This window comes from Mobula hypostoma, chromosome 6 (genome assembly GCF_963921235.1).
Source record: "Mobula hypostoma chromosome 6, sMobHyp1.1, whole genome shotgun sequence".
Taxonomy (NCBI): Eukaryota; Metazoa; Chordata; class Chondrichthyes; order Myliobatiformes; family Myliobatidae; genus Mobula; species Mobula hypostoma.
The window spans coordinates 49,377,029-49,394,687 of NC_086102.1; the positions used below are offsets into that span (position 1 = coordinate 49,377,029).

The 17,659-nt window shown below is 38.0% G+C and overlaps 1 protein-coding gene across 5 annotated transcripts in view; it reads right to left on the reverse strand.

The window, feature by feature from the left end:
• usp9 (ubiquitin specific peptidase 9) overlaps positions 1-17,659 on the reverse strand; it is a 280,005-nt gene that overhangs the window by 38,160 nt on the left and 224,186 nt on the right. For all 5 annotated transcript variants that reach the window (XM_063050799.1, XM_063050801.1, XM_063050798.1 and 2 more), the window contains 4 exons: positions 15,473-15,660; positions 14,941-15,114; positions 10,298-10,439; positions 5,460-6,210 (listed from right to left, as the gene is read on the reverse strand). In XM_063050799.1, coding sequence (XP_062906869.1) covers positions 5,460-6,210; positions 10,298-10,439; positions 14,941-15,114; positions 15,473-15,660 — 1,255 coding nt within the window. The remainder of the gene's footprint in view (positions 1-5,459; positions 6,211-10,297; positions 10,440-14,940; positions 15,115-15,472; positions 15,661-17,659) is intronic.

The following is a 17,659-nucleotide window of genomic DNA, read 5'->3' on the forward strand; positions in this document are numbered from 1 at the left end:
ACTCCAGGAACGAGGACGAAAGATGTGAGGAAGATGGGCAAGACAGAAGTCCTCCATATGAAGGAATAAATTGCTTTACATATTTCTGTGAAGACAGAAAATATTCAACATTTTCTTGTTCCTCAATATAATTCTTCCTAGTTCATCATCCAAGGGACCAATATTCACTTTTACTCTATTTTGTGCACATTTCCAAAAGCGCTGACATTCAGCTGGATATACATTCTTTGTTAACTCAACATACCCTGGGCCCAAATTATTGAGACTTCCCTATTTTTGATTGTATTAATTATTCCAAATCTGAAACAAGGCTTCCTTAGAACATAGAATAGTACAGCACAGTACAGGCCCTTCGGCCCACAATGTTGTGCCAACCCTTAAACCCTGCCTCCCATATAACCCCGCCACCTTAAATTCCTCCATATACCTGTCTAGTAGTCTCTTAAATTTCACTAGTGTATCTGACTTTACCACTGACTCAAAGGTCAGACAACATTGGTGGAAAGCGAGGCAGCTAGATGTTTCAGGTTGAAAACCGAGTGCTGAAGTCCAATGAAATATCCACTGTCTATCTTTCCACAAATGCTGCAGGATGTCCTGAATGCTTCTAGCATTTTCTGTTTATATTTCAGATTTCCAAATACCTGTTGGCTTATTTTTCATTTTCACCTTGGATAGCCAAACGAATGGCAATTTGAAGGGTTGAATTTGGAGGGCCTGTGCTATAACAGAACTAGGTACAAATCTATTCTGTTTAACAAGGTAGAAATATAAGTGAGGTAGTTTATTCCTTCATATGGAGTTTGATTAAAGAGAATACATACAAAAACAAAGAAATGCAAGTGAGCAGTAGCTGAATAGCTGAAAATGTCCCTTTAAGAGGTGTTTAAGGAATAATTCAACAAGTAATAGAAAAGTAAAAACACAAGAAATTCTGAAGATGCTGGAAATCCAAAGCAACACAAACACACACGCACAAAATGCTGGAAGAATGTAGCAGGTCAGGCAGCGTCAATAGAAATGAATAAACAGCTGACTTTTCAGGCTGAGACCCTTCTTCAGGACTGGAAAGGAAGGGGGAAGACACCCCATTCTGACAGAATAGGAAGGTGGAGGAGGCGAAGGAGGATAGTTAGAAAGTGTCAAGTGAAGCCAGATGAGTGGGAGAGGAGACTGGACCATGGGAGAAAGGGAAGGAGAAGTGGTAAGACGCCAGAGTGGAGAATGGAAGAAGAGGGAAAACTTTTTTTTAAAACCGGAATCGATGTTCATGCCATCAGGTTGGAGGCTACCCAGACAGAATAAGAACTGTTTGCTTCTCCACCTTGACAGTGGTCTCATCGTGGCACAAGAGGTCATGGACTGACATGTCGGAAGAGGAATGGGAACAGGAATTAAAATGGTAGGCCACTGGGAAATTCCACTTATGGCAGATGAAGCAGAGGTGATTGACAAAGCCGTCCCCCAATTTATATTGGGGATCTCACCACTGTAGAGGAGGCTGCATTGGGAGCACCGGATATTATAGATGACCCCAACAGATTTGCAGGTAAAGTGTCGCCTCACCTGGAAGGACCATTTGGGGCCCTAAATGGAGATGAGGAAGGAGGGGAATGGGCAAGTGTAGCACATTGGCTGCCTGTGGGGATAAATGCCAGGAGGAAGATCAGTGGGAAGGGACAAATGGACAAGCGAATCATGGAGGGAGTGATTCCTGTGAAAAGCGGAGAGTGGGGAAGAGGATCCTTCTGGAGATGGTGGAAGTTATGGAGAATGATGTGTTGAATGCGGAGGCTCATGGATGGTAAGCTAGGACCAGAGCAACATTATCCCTGTTCAGACAGAGGAAAGATGGGGTGAGCGCGGATGTCCAGGAAATGGAGGAGCTGCGGCAGAATCAATGGTGGAGGAAGGGAAACCTCATTTTTGAAGGAGGAGGGCACCTCTGATGTTCTGAACAAGAAAGCCTCATCCTGGGAACAGATGTGGAAGGAACTGAGAAAAGGAATAGCATTTTTTACCAAGGTATAAACAAGATATCTATGGGAATTGGTACGTTTATAAAACATGTTGGTGGACAATTTGCCTCCACAGACAGAGACAGAGAGATTGAGAAAAGGGAGGGTGTTGTCAGAAATGCATCAAGTAAATTTAAGGGCAGGGTGGAAGTTGGAGGCAAAGTTGATGAAATTGACAAGCTCAGCATGGGTGCATGAAGCAGCACCAATGCAGTCGTCAATGAAGCTAAGGAAGAATTGGGATGCATCACTGGGGAAAGCTTGGTAACATGGACTGTTCTACGTATCCAACGGAAAGGCAAGCATAGCCAGGACCCATGCGGGTGCCCATACTGGATAAAGTGGGAATGCCAAAGGAGAAATTGTTGATGGCGAGGACCAGTTCGGCTAGCAGGAGGGGGTGGTGGTGGTGAAGGGGAACTGGTAGGCTCTTTTGTTGAGAAAGAAATGGAGAGCTTTAAGGCCTTCTTGATGGGGGATAGAAGTGGACAGAGACTGACATCCAGGGTGAAAATGAGATGGTCACATAAGCAGAAAAAGAAAATATTTTCAAATGTAGCTCAGGGAGCCACCAATGCAGGATGAAAGAATGTAGAATATAAATGAGGCAGGTTGAGCAGGAGTAAGCAATGCAGAAAGACTGGTCATAATTACATTTTTAAAAGAAAAGAGATGAATTGACAGTTCAGGTTCTTTCAGTTTCCTTTAAATATGTCATGTTATCAACTTTCACTTTCTTATTCATTCAAACGGGAGCAGGTCCATTTCCATCAACTGCAAGTTGACATCAGATGTAAAAATGCAGATAATATGTTATTGAAGACTGACTAGTCTTTAAATAAAGAGCACAGTTTTACAATCATGCATATTAAAAGAAAGTAAAAAAAAAATCTGCACAAGATGTCACGTTCCATCTACAAGGAACCATTTAAACTCAACTTTAGCAAAGTTGCTTCTCTATTTATATCAAAATTGGTTAGTTTTGCTCTGGGTTACTTATCTATGACGTTATTTCAGCTTTTTTCTCTTTTGACTAATGCTGTTTCCTATTTCTCTGGCCTGTATTTCACAGTTTTTCCATTTCATTTCAGCTTCCCCTCGCCCCCACACCCCCGGACTGGTCTCATTTACTAACTGGATTCACCAGAGTATCCCTGGATTCATTCAGAATATTCTTTGTCCCATCTATTTCTGCAACTTCAAAATAACCTGGTTTCTCTTTTTCCCAGTTCCAACAAAGGACTTTGGCTTAAGATGTTTATTCTTATCTCTTTCCACAGTTACTGCCTGATCTGCTTAATGTTATTTGCCTTGTTTTCACCATCCTTAAGGAACGTGAGTGAATACTCTCAGCTTGTCTGGAATGTAGTGCACAAGATAATTAAATTGATTGTTAATCCATCTCCCTGGCAAACAATCTTGTCCCCCAGCACTGGCAACCATTGACTACAAAGCATGAATTTTACAGATGTCCTGCATCAATTTTCTGATGCTTCCCCCTCCCCAACCAAAAGCAAATAAATAAATAAATCTACAACCTCTCTCACCTAAAAAAAAGGATGTAAGGCACATGGGAATGTCACTACTAGCATGCTATTCTGCAAGTCTCACAGAAGCATGCCTTTGGCTCAAGAATGGGATGTTATTCGGTAAAGTTCAGAGACAAAATTCATAGATCCAACATTCATGAGTCCCTGTGGAGTCAGAGTAATACAGCATACTAACGGGCCCTGCGGCTTACTTGCACATACCAACCATGGTGTCCATGTAGCTAGACCCATTTCCCTGCACTTCCCTCTAAAACCTTCCTATCCATGACAATTACATGGTATTTTTATCTGGCTCAAACACTTTCCCTGGCAGCTCATTCCATACACCCTCCTTATCAAAAAATACCCAAGGTCCCTTTTACATTTTTCACTTCTCACTTTAAACCTATATCCTTGCTTTTTTTTTTGACTTTGCCGCGAAAAATATGCACATTCATCTTATCTATAATACTCATGATTTTATATACCTCTATAATGTTACCATTCTAAGGAATAAAGTTCTAGCCTATTCAACTTCTCCATATAATGCAGGTCTAAGTTCTGTAGTTGCACTTTTGACTTAATCTATTTTCAGTGCAAAAATGACACAACTATTCTTCATGTGAGAATTCAGTTAATGAGGTAAATGAACTCTCTCAGCTTCCCTACTAATAAATATACTTGCAAATGAACTGGGAATTGATTACAGAATTAAAATATTATAGCACAAAAGGAAACAGGCCCATCATAATTTTGTTAATGAAAATAATTACTAAGCTCAATACTACTTTCCAACTCCCAGTCAACAATGATGCATATTATGGCAAATGGTCATCCAAGTTCCTTTTAAATGTAAACATTTCTGTATCGACCATCTTTTTATGCAGCAGAACCCAAACATACTTTGAAAAATCTTTTCCTCTCTAATTCATCTAGCTATCATATTTTATATACTTAAATTGCTATTACTGACTGCAAAGGGAAGTTGGATTATCCTATTGCTCGATCGAAGCCTTCCAATTTTAAACTATTCAGTAGTAAGTTATTGGAAGGGAAAACAGAAGATCAGATTACTCCAATGGAGTAAAAATTGCAGCATGCTGTGGTGTAGAAGAACTTGAGAGCACTTGTGCATGAATTGCAAAAGGTTACTTTGCAGATACAACAGGTTATCAAGAAGGCAAATAAAATGTTGGCCTTCATTATTAGAGGAATTGAATTTAAGAGCAGGGAGATCATGATGCAATTCAATGGAGTACTGATGAAGCCACACCTGGAATACTTCATGCAGTTCTGGTTTCCTTGCTTGAGGAAGGATATACTGGCTTTGGAGGCAAGGCAGAGGAGGTTCACCAGGTTGATTCCAGAGATGATGGGGTTAGCTCATAATGAGAGATTGAGTTGCCTGAAACTACACTCTCAGAAGAATGACTTGGGATATTATAACACAAAATTATGAAAAGAATAGATAGAGGCAAGAAAATTGTTTCCATTGGTAAATGAGTCTAGAACTGGGGACTTAGCTTCATGATTTGGGGAAACAGATTTAGGATGGAGTTGAGGAGAAACTGCTTTTTCCAGAGAGTAGTAAATCTGTGGAATTCTCTGCCCATGGAATCAGTAGAGGCTACCTCATTAAGTGTATTAAAGACACAGTCAGATAGATTTTTGCATAGCATATGAAATAAGGGTTATGGCAAAATGGTAGGTTGATGGCATAATCTTATTGAATGGCGAAGTAGGCTCAACAGGCCACATGGCCTACTCCTGCTATTTCTTATGTTTTTATAAACATTTTCACATTTACACAACACATCCCGAAAGATATAGTAGCAGTACTACTTAACTGAAATGACAATATTTTGTATTCTTAAAGGTGCAATGTTATCAATAAAAAATAATGTATACTCACCAGGTGGAGGATTCAGGTAGACACTGTTACATGTTAAAAGTTTCTTAATGAATTGGAAGTATTCCAAACTATACTGCATTCTGTTGTGCATAAATTGCACATTCTGTTTCCGTACACTTCGCTCAATGACAATTGGCATTTTTATCTGGTGTGGTTTAATGCTGATCTCCAGCTCAGAGATGTACTTAATTAATTCATTATCTTTATCTAATGTGTCCATTCGTTCATAAAAAAGGATGTAAGCATTCCACCATCGTTTCTGTCGCCTGTATGACATACGCTTCATCATATGATCAAACACTTCACCCATGTATTCACCACCAAAACATTGGTTTTTCATTTCTTCATCGTCATCCATTTTGCACTCTGTTACATCACCATCATCAAACTTGTACCACTTGTTTTTTTCACCATCTCCACCATTTCGCTGAATGATATATGAATAATAATGCCCACCACTAGCTTGACCACTATGCACTAGCACACCAACTAGTCTATATTTCGTGCTACCAGGCTGTTCATTATCTGGCTGGTCATTCTGGATCAACTGATTTTCTGGGTTGATGTCATCTCCTTCCAATTTGGCAACCCCAGCCACTGTGTATGGTTCCATATCCAGCTCTCGAGGAAACTCAAAATAGTCATTGAATTTAATTGCACATTCCCTTTCCCAGTCATAATCAAATCGCTTGAGTTGAATCGCTAAAACTGGAGGCAACTTCTTTATTAACAAACGCTTCACTGTATCCACCTGAAAAACAGAAAACATTGCATGACAAAGGATTTAAGAAAATTTTGCTACTAAATATTGAGAAATTTATGTCCCTGACTCGGACAAATCATTATTTGATAATATTCTACCACTCCCACACCCCCCGCACCACCCGAAGCGGAAGCTGACAGTCCGCATCATTCATTAGTTGTTACCAGCTGTTTCACATATTCGACATGTGTGAAGAGACTATTCAAATATGAGACTCACAAGAACCAAATTTCATTTCCAGCCACATGCAGCTTCATGAACATTTACAAACTGCTTTGTCCTCATTCAGCTTCTTTCAATCCAAAATCTTGAGTGGATTGAAAAAATTGAATGTGGACAACTGAGTTCATATGTCAGAGGTTCAACAGCCTATTACTTTTCTCAGCTCATTTACCCTTCTTCCTGACAAAAGAAAAATCAAACTTAGATATGAAACAAGCTCCCATGCCAGACTGTGTAGGATTAAATTAAAATCACCAGAGAAGAAATACAAATAGAGCAAAAAAACTTCCCTTTTGTATCTATTAACAAAAAGCTGTTTTTTTACTGGGCTCACAAACTGCACAGAATTAGAGAAAATTTATCAGCTTGGCAAGACAACTTCTTTTGTTTTTCCACCAGGAACTAGATTCCAATAAACTGGACTTAAGGAAGCTGAAGACTCAATTTCAAATCCAGATGTTTCCCACATTTCTAACTGCCCTAATGTCCTTAACAGTCTTGAACTTCAAAACTGGAGAATGCACTGGCAAACGTATTGAAATTTATAAAGGTAGGCTTTTAAAAAGATGCCGCTAAAGAACGAGTATGGGTACGTGGAAATGCTGTGAACTACTCTTCACACAGATTATTATGGCAAGGAGGACATGAAAATATTAAGAGAAATGATTTGCTCCGTCTACCTAAGTAAATCCATAAATATTGAACAGTTAAGGGATCTCTATTGAATCTACAGAGCTCATCAAAGTATCACCATTGTTAATAGATGAAATGTAATAGCAGGACTGATTAAAATTGCACAGCAACACTAAGAATCCCTTCTCTTGCATCATGGGGGCTTAGCACATATGCTATGTTATATTATAGGCCCCCAATTACAGCCAGGAGACTGAAGAACAAATTGTATATTGATTATGGAAATATGGAAAAGTGACAGGATAGTTGCAGCTGGTGACTTTAATTTTCCCCAGTGTTTACTGAGATTCTCTTAGTGTTACGGCAGAATTTGTTAGGTGTATCCAGGTGGGTTTCTTGACAGAGAAACCAGAGAAGGGGCCGTACTAGACCCTTGTATTGTGAAATCAACATGGCTAGGTGATTGGTGTTTCAGTGGATTGCATCTTGGAACAACTGATCAGTGGGATTGTGATCAGTGATCCTTAGAATGGTGACATTATAGAGTTTCAGTGGGATTGCATCTTGGAACAGCAAAACTCCCTAAGTTTTAAAAAAGTTATGAATAAAGACTAGAATCTCATTTTGGGTTGAAAGAATGCTAAATTAGGAAAAGATGAATTTCAGCAATATTAGGTGGGAGCTAGGGTGAGTGGCTTGGGAATGGCTGTTTTTGGGGAAGTAGACATCTCATGTGGGAATCACTGAAAGATTAGCTGGTCAGAATTCAAGATCTTGTGAGGGAGACAGACAAGAATAGCAGAGTTCAAGAATCATGGATGACAAGAGAAGTTGCAAATTTAGTCAAAGAAAAAGGAAACATTTACATGGTTTCAGAAGTTGAATTGGACAAGGCCTTTCAGGAATATTAAGGAAGGAAAAAACTTAAACAGGGAATCAAGAGAGTGAAAGAGGCCATAAAATATCAAGTAAAAAATGAAGAAAACCTAAAGATATTTTACGTATATAATAAAAGCAAAAGCGTTCCATTTAGATCCAGTGAAGCACAAACGAGGTAAGTTATGTCTGGAGCCAGAGGAGGTGGGCAAGGCACTAAATGAATAATTTGCACCTGTGTTCACCAAAGAGAAAGATATGAAGGAGAATGAGGCCAGTGAGTCAACTGATCTTTAAGGATATATTAAACATGGTGGTGTTGTTGGGGCTCTTGCAAAAACATTAAGGTGGATTACATCCCTCTGTAAATCAAAGCTCTAAGGGTCTTGCCATTTACCATACAATTTCCTCATGCATTTAACTTTTCCCAAACTGCAATAATTCACAGTTGTCCACATTAAATCTGAAATTCCTCTTTCACTCTCCGTTACAGGGTCTTGTGAGCTGATGCATTGCAATTCCCATACCAAACTATGAAGCAGCTGATCAGGACACTCAGTAACGCTTCAGTATAATGTGGTGAGAATTGGGAAAGGGCTGGGGAAGAGAAGGTGGAAGTACTGCTGTGCTCTCTTGGCTAGAGGTTGTGTTGAAGGACCAGGTGAGATTGACAGAAATGTGCACACCAGTACCTGGTGCTCCTGAGTCTCTCCATGGAAAAGCCATTAATGTGCATTAGGGAGTGGTCAACCTGTACCACCCTGAAGTCCATAATCATCTCCAGTCTCGTCCACGTTTTATGTATGCACATATGTACATACATACACACACGGTCTAGATGAAAATGTAGGTAGGCTGATTAACAAATTTGGAGATGACACAAAAAGTTGCAGAGCTGTGGACAGTGAGGGAATTTGTTAAAGGATTCAGTAGGCTAGAATACTATCCATTGGAAAAGTGGGCAGAGGAATGGCAGATTTAATGTGGACAACTGTGAATTATTGCAGTCTGGGAAGTTAAATGCATGAGGAAATTATATAGTAAATGGCAAGACCCTTAGAGCTTTGATTTACAGAGGGATGTTGTGGTTCAAGTCCAGAGCTCCTTGAAGACGACAACACAATTCGACAGGGTGGTAAAGAAGGCAAGTGGCATGCTTGCCTTCACAGTTGTAGTGTTAAGTATAAAATCAGGAAGTCATGTTGCAGCTGTATACAAATTTGTTAGGGCACATTTGGAGTACTACTCGCACTTCCGGTTATGGATGCTTTAGAGAGGGCACAGAATGATTCCTAGGATGTAATCTGGATGAGGCTTCTTTATACTGCTTTCTACAATGTGGCTTCAGTTAAACATGAAACAGTACTGAACAGGAACTGCCCCTTCAGCCCACAATGGCGTGTCAACCATAATGATAATTTAAACTATCACAAGAGATACTGTAGATGCTGGAAACCTTGAGCAACACAGAAAATGCTGCAGGAATCTTTACAGTTTTCTCCTTCTCCAAACCTGCTCATACTCACTTTCCTTATTATAAAGTTCTACAGCATTAAAACTGAAATATTTTATTTCCAGCTGCCTGTCATACAATAGATGATCAAATGCTACATCAAAACAGTTCTAGCAGTTCAAAGAGAACTGGACGTTTACAACCAGGAAACTATTTAGGAAACATCAGCAAATTAGATATATCAAATAAAACAGCAAAGTGCTTCTAGCTCTCTAACAATTGAGATGTGACTGTTTGTAGCTCATAATTTGCATTAAACTTCTTCAAGCAAAGCTGTATATATTTTGGAGATCAAGGAAAATGATTTCTCCAAAATAATAGCATCATTACTTCTTGTTTTGGTGAATGAAAAGCCCTAATCCAAATCACAGGTATTCAGTGAAAGAAAAAAATATGATGGTAATATAGTGGTTGTAAATGCACTAACAGCCAGATCCTGATTTTGATACTTGAGACACTCTGGCTATCACGAAAGGTAGTGATTATTAACATTTAAAAAAAAAATCACAAAATGTATACATATATACACACACACACACACAATTGTGAAATACTGCCACCAAGTGAGCTCAAATGCATAGATGCTATGCAGCTCTGACAGCTGACAGAATTACAGAATTTCTGTTTCTGCATTACTTACTTTAACTTAACTATTTAACATAAATATATACTTACTGTAATTCGTTTTTTTCCCTATACTTATTATGTATTACATTGTACTGCTGCCGCAAAGCTAACAAATTTCACAACATATACCGGTGATATTAAACCTGATTTTGAATATTGGCTGAAGAATTTAGCCTCATAAAATCTGAACACAAAATTCATTACCTTTTTGTTACATTTCTCACAATGATATGCATTGGCACCTTCCAATAAATCTCCTTTAACATACTGCTCAAGTGAGTCAAGCAGATTTTGATGATTTCTAATGTCAACATTCAGTGTTGTGAAGGATTCCTCACATTCATACCTGAAAGAAAAAAAATTGTAACCAATATGATAAAATCACTACTTAGAAAAATGCCATTTTAAAAACTAGCATTCAGAATATACTCAAAGCATTTTTTCGTTCCAATATTCAATGCCTAGATCAGCCAAAGAAAAACATATAATGTAATATTTGGGTATCATTCACTGCATATCTTTATGGTATGCTACTGGTGGTAAACTGCTACAGTTCATGTGAAAATATTTCCATTATTTATTAGACTAATTTTTAAGATTTGACCTTTAAATGAAGGTGCAAGTTGATAAATCAGGCTGTCAGACTCCTGAACAACTTGAACAGGAATTTATTGGTAATTGTTTTCCCCTTGTAGGCAGCTGAGTGTGCAGATTTCGTAGGTGTTTTGAAGCTGGCTTGGCATGTCTCTTCAGAGTAATTTAAATATAATACAGACAATGCATTATCATTAAAGAAAAACTGGCAGACTGAAGTGGAGGATGGCTCGACCAGTAAATCAACCTGTTTCTCTGAGCATCAGATGTTAGAACTAGTTGACCCATCGATTAGAATCACAGCTTGCATGTTGTCCTATAGGACACCATTATGGAGATGAATTTGTGAGGGCCATGAACCTTGAAGATTGTTCATAGTCATTTCTTGATTGACAGAACAAGGACTTGTTTTTCAGTTGACAGGTGGTCTTTTCAATCTCATCTGTCTGGATGGCAGTAAAGTTAGACTGGATCTTGTGCAGTCTTGTCTTGGACATTCACATTATGGTTAGAATATTGGTTGGCAATTTCTCTTCTATTCTTGGCAATGTGATGGGCCGCAGAGTTTGGACAGTAGATGGCTTTGACAGTGCTTAAGAATTCACACTGGTTACTGGCCAGTTGCTGGATTGCACTCTGCTTTACATCAACCAGTTGTTCTTTAAGCCACCAGATTTTTTTCTTGAATACTTGTCGTTAGGTGGCTGCAGTGTTATTTTCCTCCACTTAATGGAATTTCAATTCTGAAAAAACTTTTTGTGGTCAGTTTAGTACTGATCTTTTGACTGTTTTTAACTATAGCTTGCATTTTCTGTTAGAGGAGTCAAGAATATCTTTATCTACTCTAAATTTGGGCAGTACAGACTTTGTTGAAACACAGTAGCAACTAGCTCATGTTGCTTTAAAGTAGTCAAGTCACGTGGAGCCACCTGACAAATGCTTTGTGCTATCCTTGAGGTCTTTGACATGAAATTTCTTGCAGCAGTAGTTCAGTTATTGATATTGTTTTTGGGCCAGGCTGATCTAAATGATTGAGCAAACTAGTTGGAATTTAAGTCACTGGCAGATCTCAAGATATGAGTAATACACACCCTCAATTAAAAGATGGCATAATCTAACAGGTGCCAGTATCAAGATGCTGAGGTCTTATACTCGCTGATGAAAATGAATGTTGGTGATTAGACTGTTGTGTCATCCAACTTTCAAGAGTATTCCTTGACCAGAGTTAGTTTCCCCCTACTCATTCCATAACTATCATTCATAATTGTGTCTTTTATGATCTTTGTATTAAAGTAATTTAAGACCACCAATCTCCTCATGGGAACTGGGATAAGGTTTCCCTTTTCTCAAGGTTTAAACAGGATTGTTGCTGACCAGCATCCATGCTAGACTGACAGAGGGTCTTGGTTCAATGGCAAGAGGATCCAAATGACTCGCTTCTGCTCATCAGCCATGAGAAAGACATGAGCCACTTCCTTGGAGTGACAAAAAAATCTGTCTAACAACCAGAAAAAGATGCACCAGGACACTGCAATCAGCTGAAAGCACATTGCAAGACTGTACAATGCAAACTGGAAGATGTGTCAGTGTCAAGCCAGAGCCCTTGCCAGGTATCAGGATGAAACCCAGTGGTGGCCACAGCTAGACCTTGGATAAGGGTGAAAGAGATTCAAAACTGGGATAATTGAGTGAAAGGGATAATGTGTGTGAGTATGAGAATGTAAGTGAGATTTCATCTCAGATGTGAAATAATACCTTCAGTATTGCCAAATGCAAAACTCCTGTTTAACTCGAATAAGTTTTAAGAAATGCTGAATTGTTAAACAAACAAAGCTTGATGCACAAGATTAGAGTTGCTATTTAGTGAGGAAAAGTCACATCAAACTAAAACTGCTGCTTCTCCCTATGACTGAAGGGAGGACAGAAACAGAAGTTTCTGGATGATTTTTATTTAATGTGGTTTGTTCTTATTTTTTCTTCTGCCAAACTCTCAATTTAATCTGGCTCGAATTAACACAGTTTCTTTCATGTGTAGTGACCTGGTTAAGATTTTTACTGCTATGCTGCAGGCATTTCATTTTAGAATTCTGTAAGAGCAGTCTGTTCTGCTATCGGCTTGTTTGGTTTTGAGCTGAGATAAGAGGCTTTGATGTTCACCTTAGAAAGTGGTATCTGGCATCTGTTAGCCGATCAGGATGGTAGAATGGGGAGTGCTGGAGGGAGAAGTCTTTGTTGGCGGGAGCTGGGAGAAGACATGAGGGAAGTTGGTGGAGGATGCCGTCCCTGTTGCACAAGGCGCTTTGTACAGATGAATGGCTTCGAGGAGGAAGGAACAATACTCCCGTGGGAGAGCCTGTTTTGTCAAGATGGATTTTGAGCGACATTTGGAAGGTAGTGTGTGATTTCACACAGATCGAGGGTCCAGTGCACGAGTTACCAAGTTCAAGATTTGAGTTCCACCATGCAAATGTGACTGTTTAACTATATGGGCCCTTTTTGTTTTTTTCTCTCTTTCCTTTAATAACTATTTGCTTAAGCTAGCATCCACACAAACTGGGTTTTGGGTGGGTGAGACAACCCAATCTTTCGGATTTGGTAGGACCAAAGTCATATATACTCTAGATGTATGAAGCCTAAGAAAGGTAGGTTTCACGCTGCAGAATCCAGTGGCTGTCAGCGAGGGACTAAGGAGTCACATTTCCAGAGACATCCAGTAAAAGGGAGTTTCACATGCTTTTGCTGTTTTTTCCCCAGCACCAACCTAAGATTTAATTATCTGTTGACCAGTCATTCACCAATGTGCCAGATTCCTTCTGAGCTCAATACAATTCCAACAAGTTTACAACACACAGATTGCAGAAAATGGCAAGAATAATTATCTAAAACAAGAATGCTACAAGATGCCTTCTGCTAATTCCTGGTCAGCATTTTGATATCTAGCAGATCTGATCACTTACACATTCCCATGATGTCAATGAAGGCCTTGCCAGAATCAGCATTAAGCACAGTTAAAAACATTGATCTGCCAGACTAGTGATGAGATAATACAGAACTGCAGGTGCCAAACAACAGTAACAACATGCAATAGGTAGAACTCAGCAATTTCACATCAAACCTATTAGATCAAAGATTTACAGTTAGCTATAAATGTTGGTGTGTAGTGAGACGATCAACAGGAAATGTTGGCTCTGAGAACATCCTCAAAACTTGAGGATCATAGCATGTAATTGTGAAAGACATGCAAAAGCATTCACAGCTGTGTCTAGTCAGAAGTGCCAAATAGATGATCAACCTTGGTTTTCTCCTGAATTCCCACCTTAGCTAATTACTGGCTAATCAGGACAACTCTTAATTATCGACAATATAATGGAATTTGCCATTGATATCGCTATCAAGTTTACTTATTAATTACATTTACTTAATACTCAGTGTGACCACAACTCAGTTTTAGATTTCATCAAGTTTTGATCCAAATATGGATCAATGAGCTAAATTCCAGAGATGAAAGTGATACCTTGACATCAAGACAAGGTGTGGCATCAATTAGACCTGGTTAAAAAAAAAAGGGCTGCAAGAAGAAAATTCCCTAACAGTTGGAGTCATAACTTGCAGAAAGATAGTTACATATTGTTGGAGGTCTAATACCCCTAACTGTAAAAGTTCTTAAGGCCAGCATCCTAGGACAAATCAACTTCAATAACTTTATCAGTAATTTTCCTTAACATAACAAAAGTTCACATCAAAGTCTGCTCAAAACCTATAAAAGATTTGGAATTCTACAGTTCCATTCTGAGCACATTTAAAATAACGCCTTCTCAAATTTGGACCTTCCATTTCTGTGAAAATTTTTGTGGAACAATCTTTCATTTAGATATGACCTTATGTTAGATAACCAAGGAAAACAAAAATTGATCTGGATGGAAAGCATTTGAGAATGGAACTGGCTGTACTACTCTTGCAAAACTATCTCCTTAAATCAAAAAGTCCCATGCCATAATGATTCAACTCCTTGCCAAGGTCTTGCATGTATTATATGTTTAAGAATAAAATTCATAACTTAATTATACACTAATATGTCTCAACATAAATGCAGCCAAACAGGACAAACCTCTTAATTAATGCAATAATATAGTGAAACAAATAGTAATGTTACTTTGATCAATCAGTGACTATTATTTATTTCAACTGCAATCTTCATCACTACTGAGTAACAGTAGAACAGGCATTTTCAGTTAAGTAATTTAAAAATTCACCTGTGAGGGCAGCCTTGACATATCTTCTGATCAGCAAAGGAACCACCAAGAATTTTGCTGAGCATAGTTGTATGGCCAAGAGCTTTCAACGCTTCATCCAGGCTATCTACTAATGAGTTGAAGAACTCTAAAGCATCATGTTGTTCTCGCAGATTGACTGGCTCACCCCAAAGCCTAGAGTTACAAGTAGAAAAAGTGATATTTTGCCCTATACTAGACAGGAAGACTCTTCGATATGTTTGCTTCAGATTCACTAATTTTACGCTATGGTTATCCCAGATGTTGCATTCAGTCCAAGTTAAATAATCTGCTAGCAATTGCTCTATTTACACTTTACGTGCACATTTAATTCCCATTTCCTTTAAAGAAGAAAAATTAATACAATGTTAATGCATTTTAAAACTAAGATGATTACATTTCCTCTTTAACAATGTCAACAGATGTAATACACTTTCCAACTTTCCTTTTTGGAATTAGGTTTCAATACTAGCATTTTTGCACAAGGAGCAGGCACACCCTTTAAACTACAAACCTGAATTGTTTCCAGAACCCTCTAGGCACATAGTACTGCAATCTGGAGGCAGCCAAATGCCCAAAAATGACCTGAAGATGTCTCAGAACGCCAATATTGTACTCTTTCCGATCTTCTGTTTTCCCAATTACTGGTTTGTCATAATGGTGGTGGTAACTGAAAACATCATCTCTAGGATCAACATTACTCTGTAAAAAATATCCAAATAAAAATGCTAAATAATGTTGAAATAAAATTAACAGAACTATTAATAGAAGATATCTTTACATTTGTAGTAAAATTATAGTTAAAAATATATAAATCAGAATGAGGTCTATTATCACTGATGTATGAATTGGTTTCATATTAAAGATCACAGTATTTGTAAACACAAACTAAAGCGTTCCAGATGTACCTGTTGGATAGTTTGCTGGGAGTGTTATTTCAGTTATCTACCACATTGAGTTCCGCCGCAAACAAAATTTCAAAATGTTGGATTAGCCATTCAAATCAGAATGTCTTTTTTTAAAAAAATACATTGCATCTTATTTTAGGGATTAAAAATAACATATAGAGGCCGGCTGGTGGCGCAATGACATTGATGCCGGACCAGGGAGTGGAGGTTCCCGGGTTCGAAACCAGTTGTGTTCACTCCCAAGTACGCTTTCCATCCATGCTGGGTTGAGTGTCGAAATTGCAACACGACCTCGTAAAATAAAGGGAAAATGCTGCGAAAATGTCTGAGAGAGGAGCGGCGCACCACACAGTCTCTCTCTCTCTCTTGCTCCGTGCCTTGTAAAAAAAAAAGACATCATAATGGATGCGCGCACATGCAGGCACATGCCAAAAAAAAAACATATAGAAGGAACAAGATGGCTGTGATGAGGGGCAAATTTACTATTGGATACAAGGAAATAAAATAAGGAAAGACAGACTAGATTAAAAGGTTGGGAGAAACAGTAAGAATAGCCAAGTAAAATTTTGCTTTTAACTGATGCTTAATCTCCTGAAGTGCTATGCATGAAGGAATTATCTGACCAATAATAGTTAAATTTTAATTTCAGAGAAATTCACGATTTATATTAGGTCCTTGCATGCAATAGCAGTTTTAAATAACTCAAACATTTAATTTGCAATTATTTTGCAAATAAAGAATTCTTTACAGTATGTTTTCTCAATGGTAAAGCAAAGTGTAAAATTCATTTTTGCTAAGCTACCTTGGACAGAAGCTTCAAAATATACATATGTTCTATATTGGAACAGTTCTGGAAGTCAGTTTTTTCTACAATTTCTAAAGCACTAAAAATTAATTTACAACCTAACAAATTAACTGCACTTTTTGGAATAATTCCTCAAAATATGAACGGTATCTCTTTGTCTGATCAACACATTATTGCATTTGTTACATTGATTGCGAGGAGGGCCATTCTGTTGATCAACACGTTATTGCATTTGTCACATTGATTACGAGGAGGGCCATTCTGTTGATGCGTTGGCTCCCACTTTGTCACAGTAGTTCTTTCAAGTGATGCTCTGTCTTAGTTTGGAGAAATTTAGAAGTCGAAACTTTGAACCCATGTTTGATTTCGAGAAAAGATGGCGTTCATTGGCTTGCTATTATCATTGGAGTTAATTGATAGATTTCCTTCACGATCTAATTGTAAATGTTTGTTATTTTTTTGCTGGCTGTCTGATGTTTATCTTTTTTTTAAAGAAGCTTTTTGCATAACGTATGGCTCCAGGGTTGAATACCCAATGGGTTTTTTTTCTCTCACCTTTTTTTTCCTTTAGTATGGTTTTTTTCTTTTTTTTTTCTTTTTGTCACAAAAAAGTGTTCAATCTTTTAATATGAATGTCTTTTTTTTCCTCTTCTCTTTGAGGCATTGTAAGTGACGTTTACTTCGACGTACTCTTGTTAATTTTGGATTGATAATAAAAAGATTTGAAAATGAAAAAAATACATATATAACAATATGTTCACCCCTCAACTATGAATTTCTGTATGAATAAGCTATTTGTTATTTTGATCAAAAAGAATCTGGCCAAGAGAACATTTAATTATTTTAATTTTAGTATAATTATTGTGTTTACAAATGTCTGAATTATTTCCTATACTTTAAGTAGTTTGTAAATTTCAGTATTGAGACTCGTTTTCTCAAACAAGTTTTAACCTAACTGAAAAGGATAGTAAAATTTCAAAAAAAACCC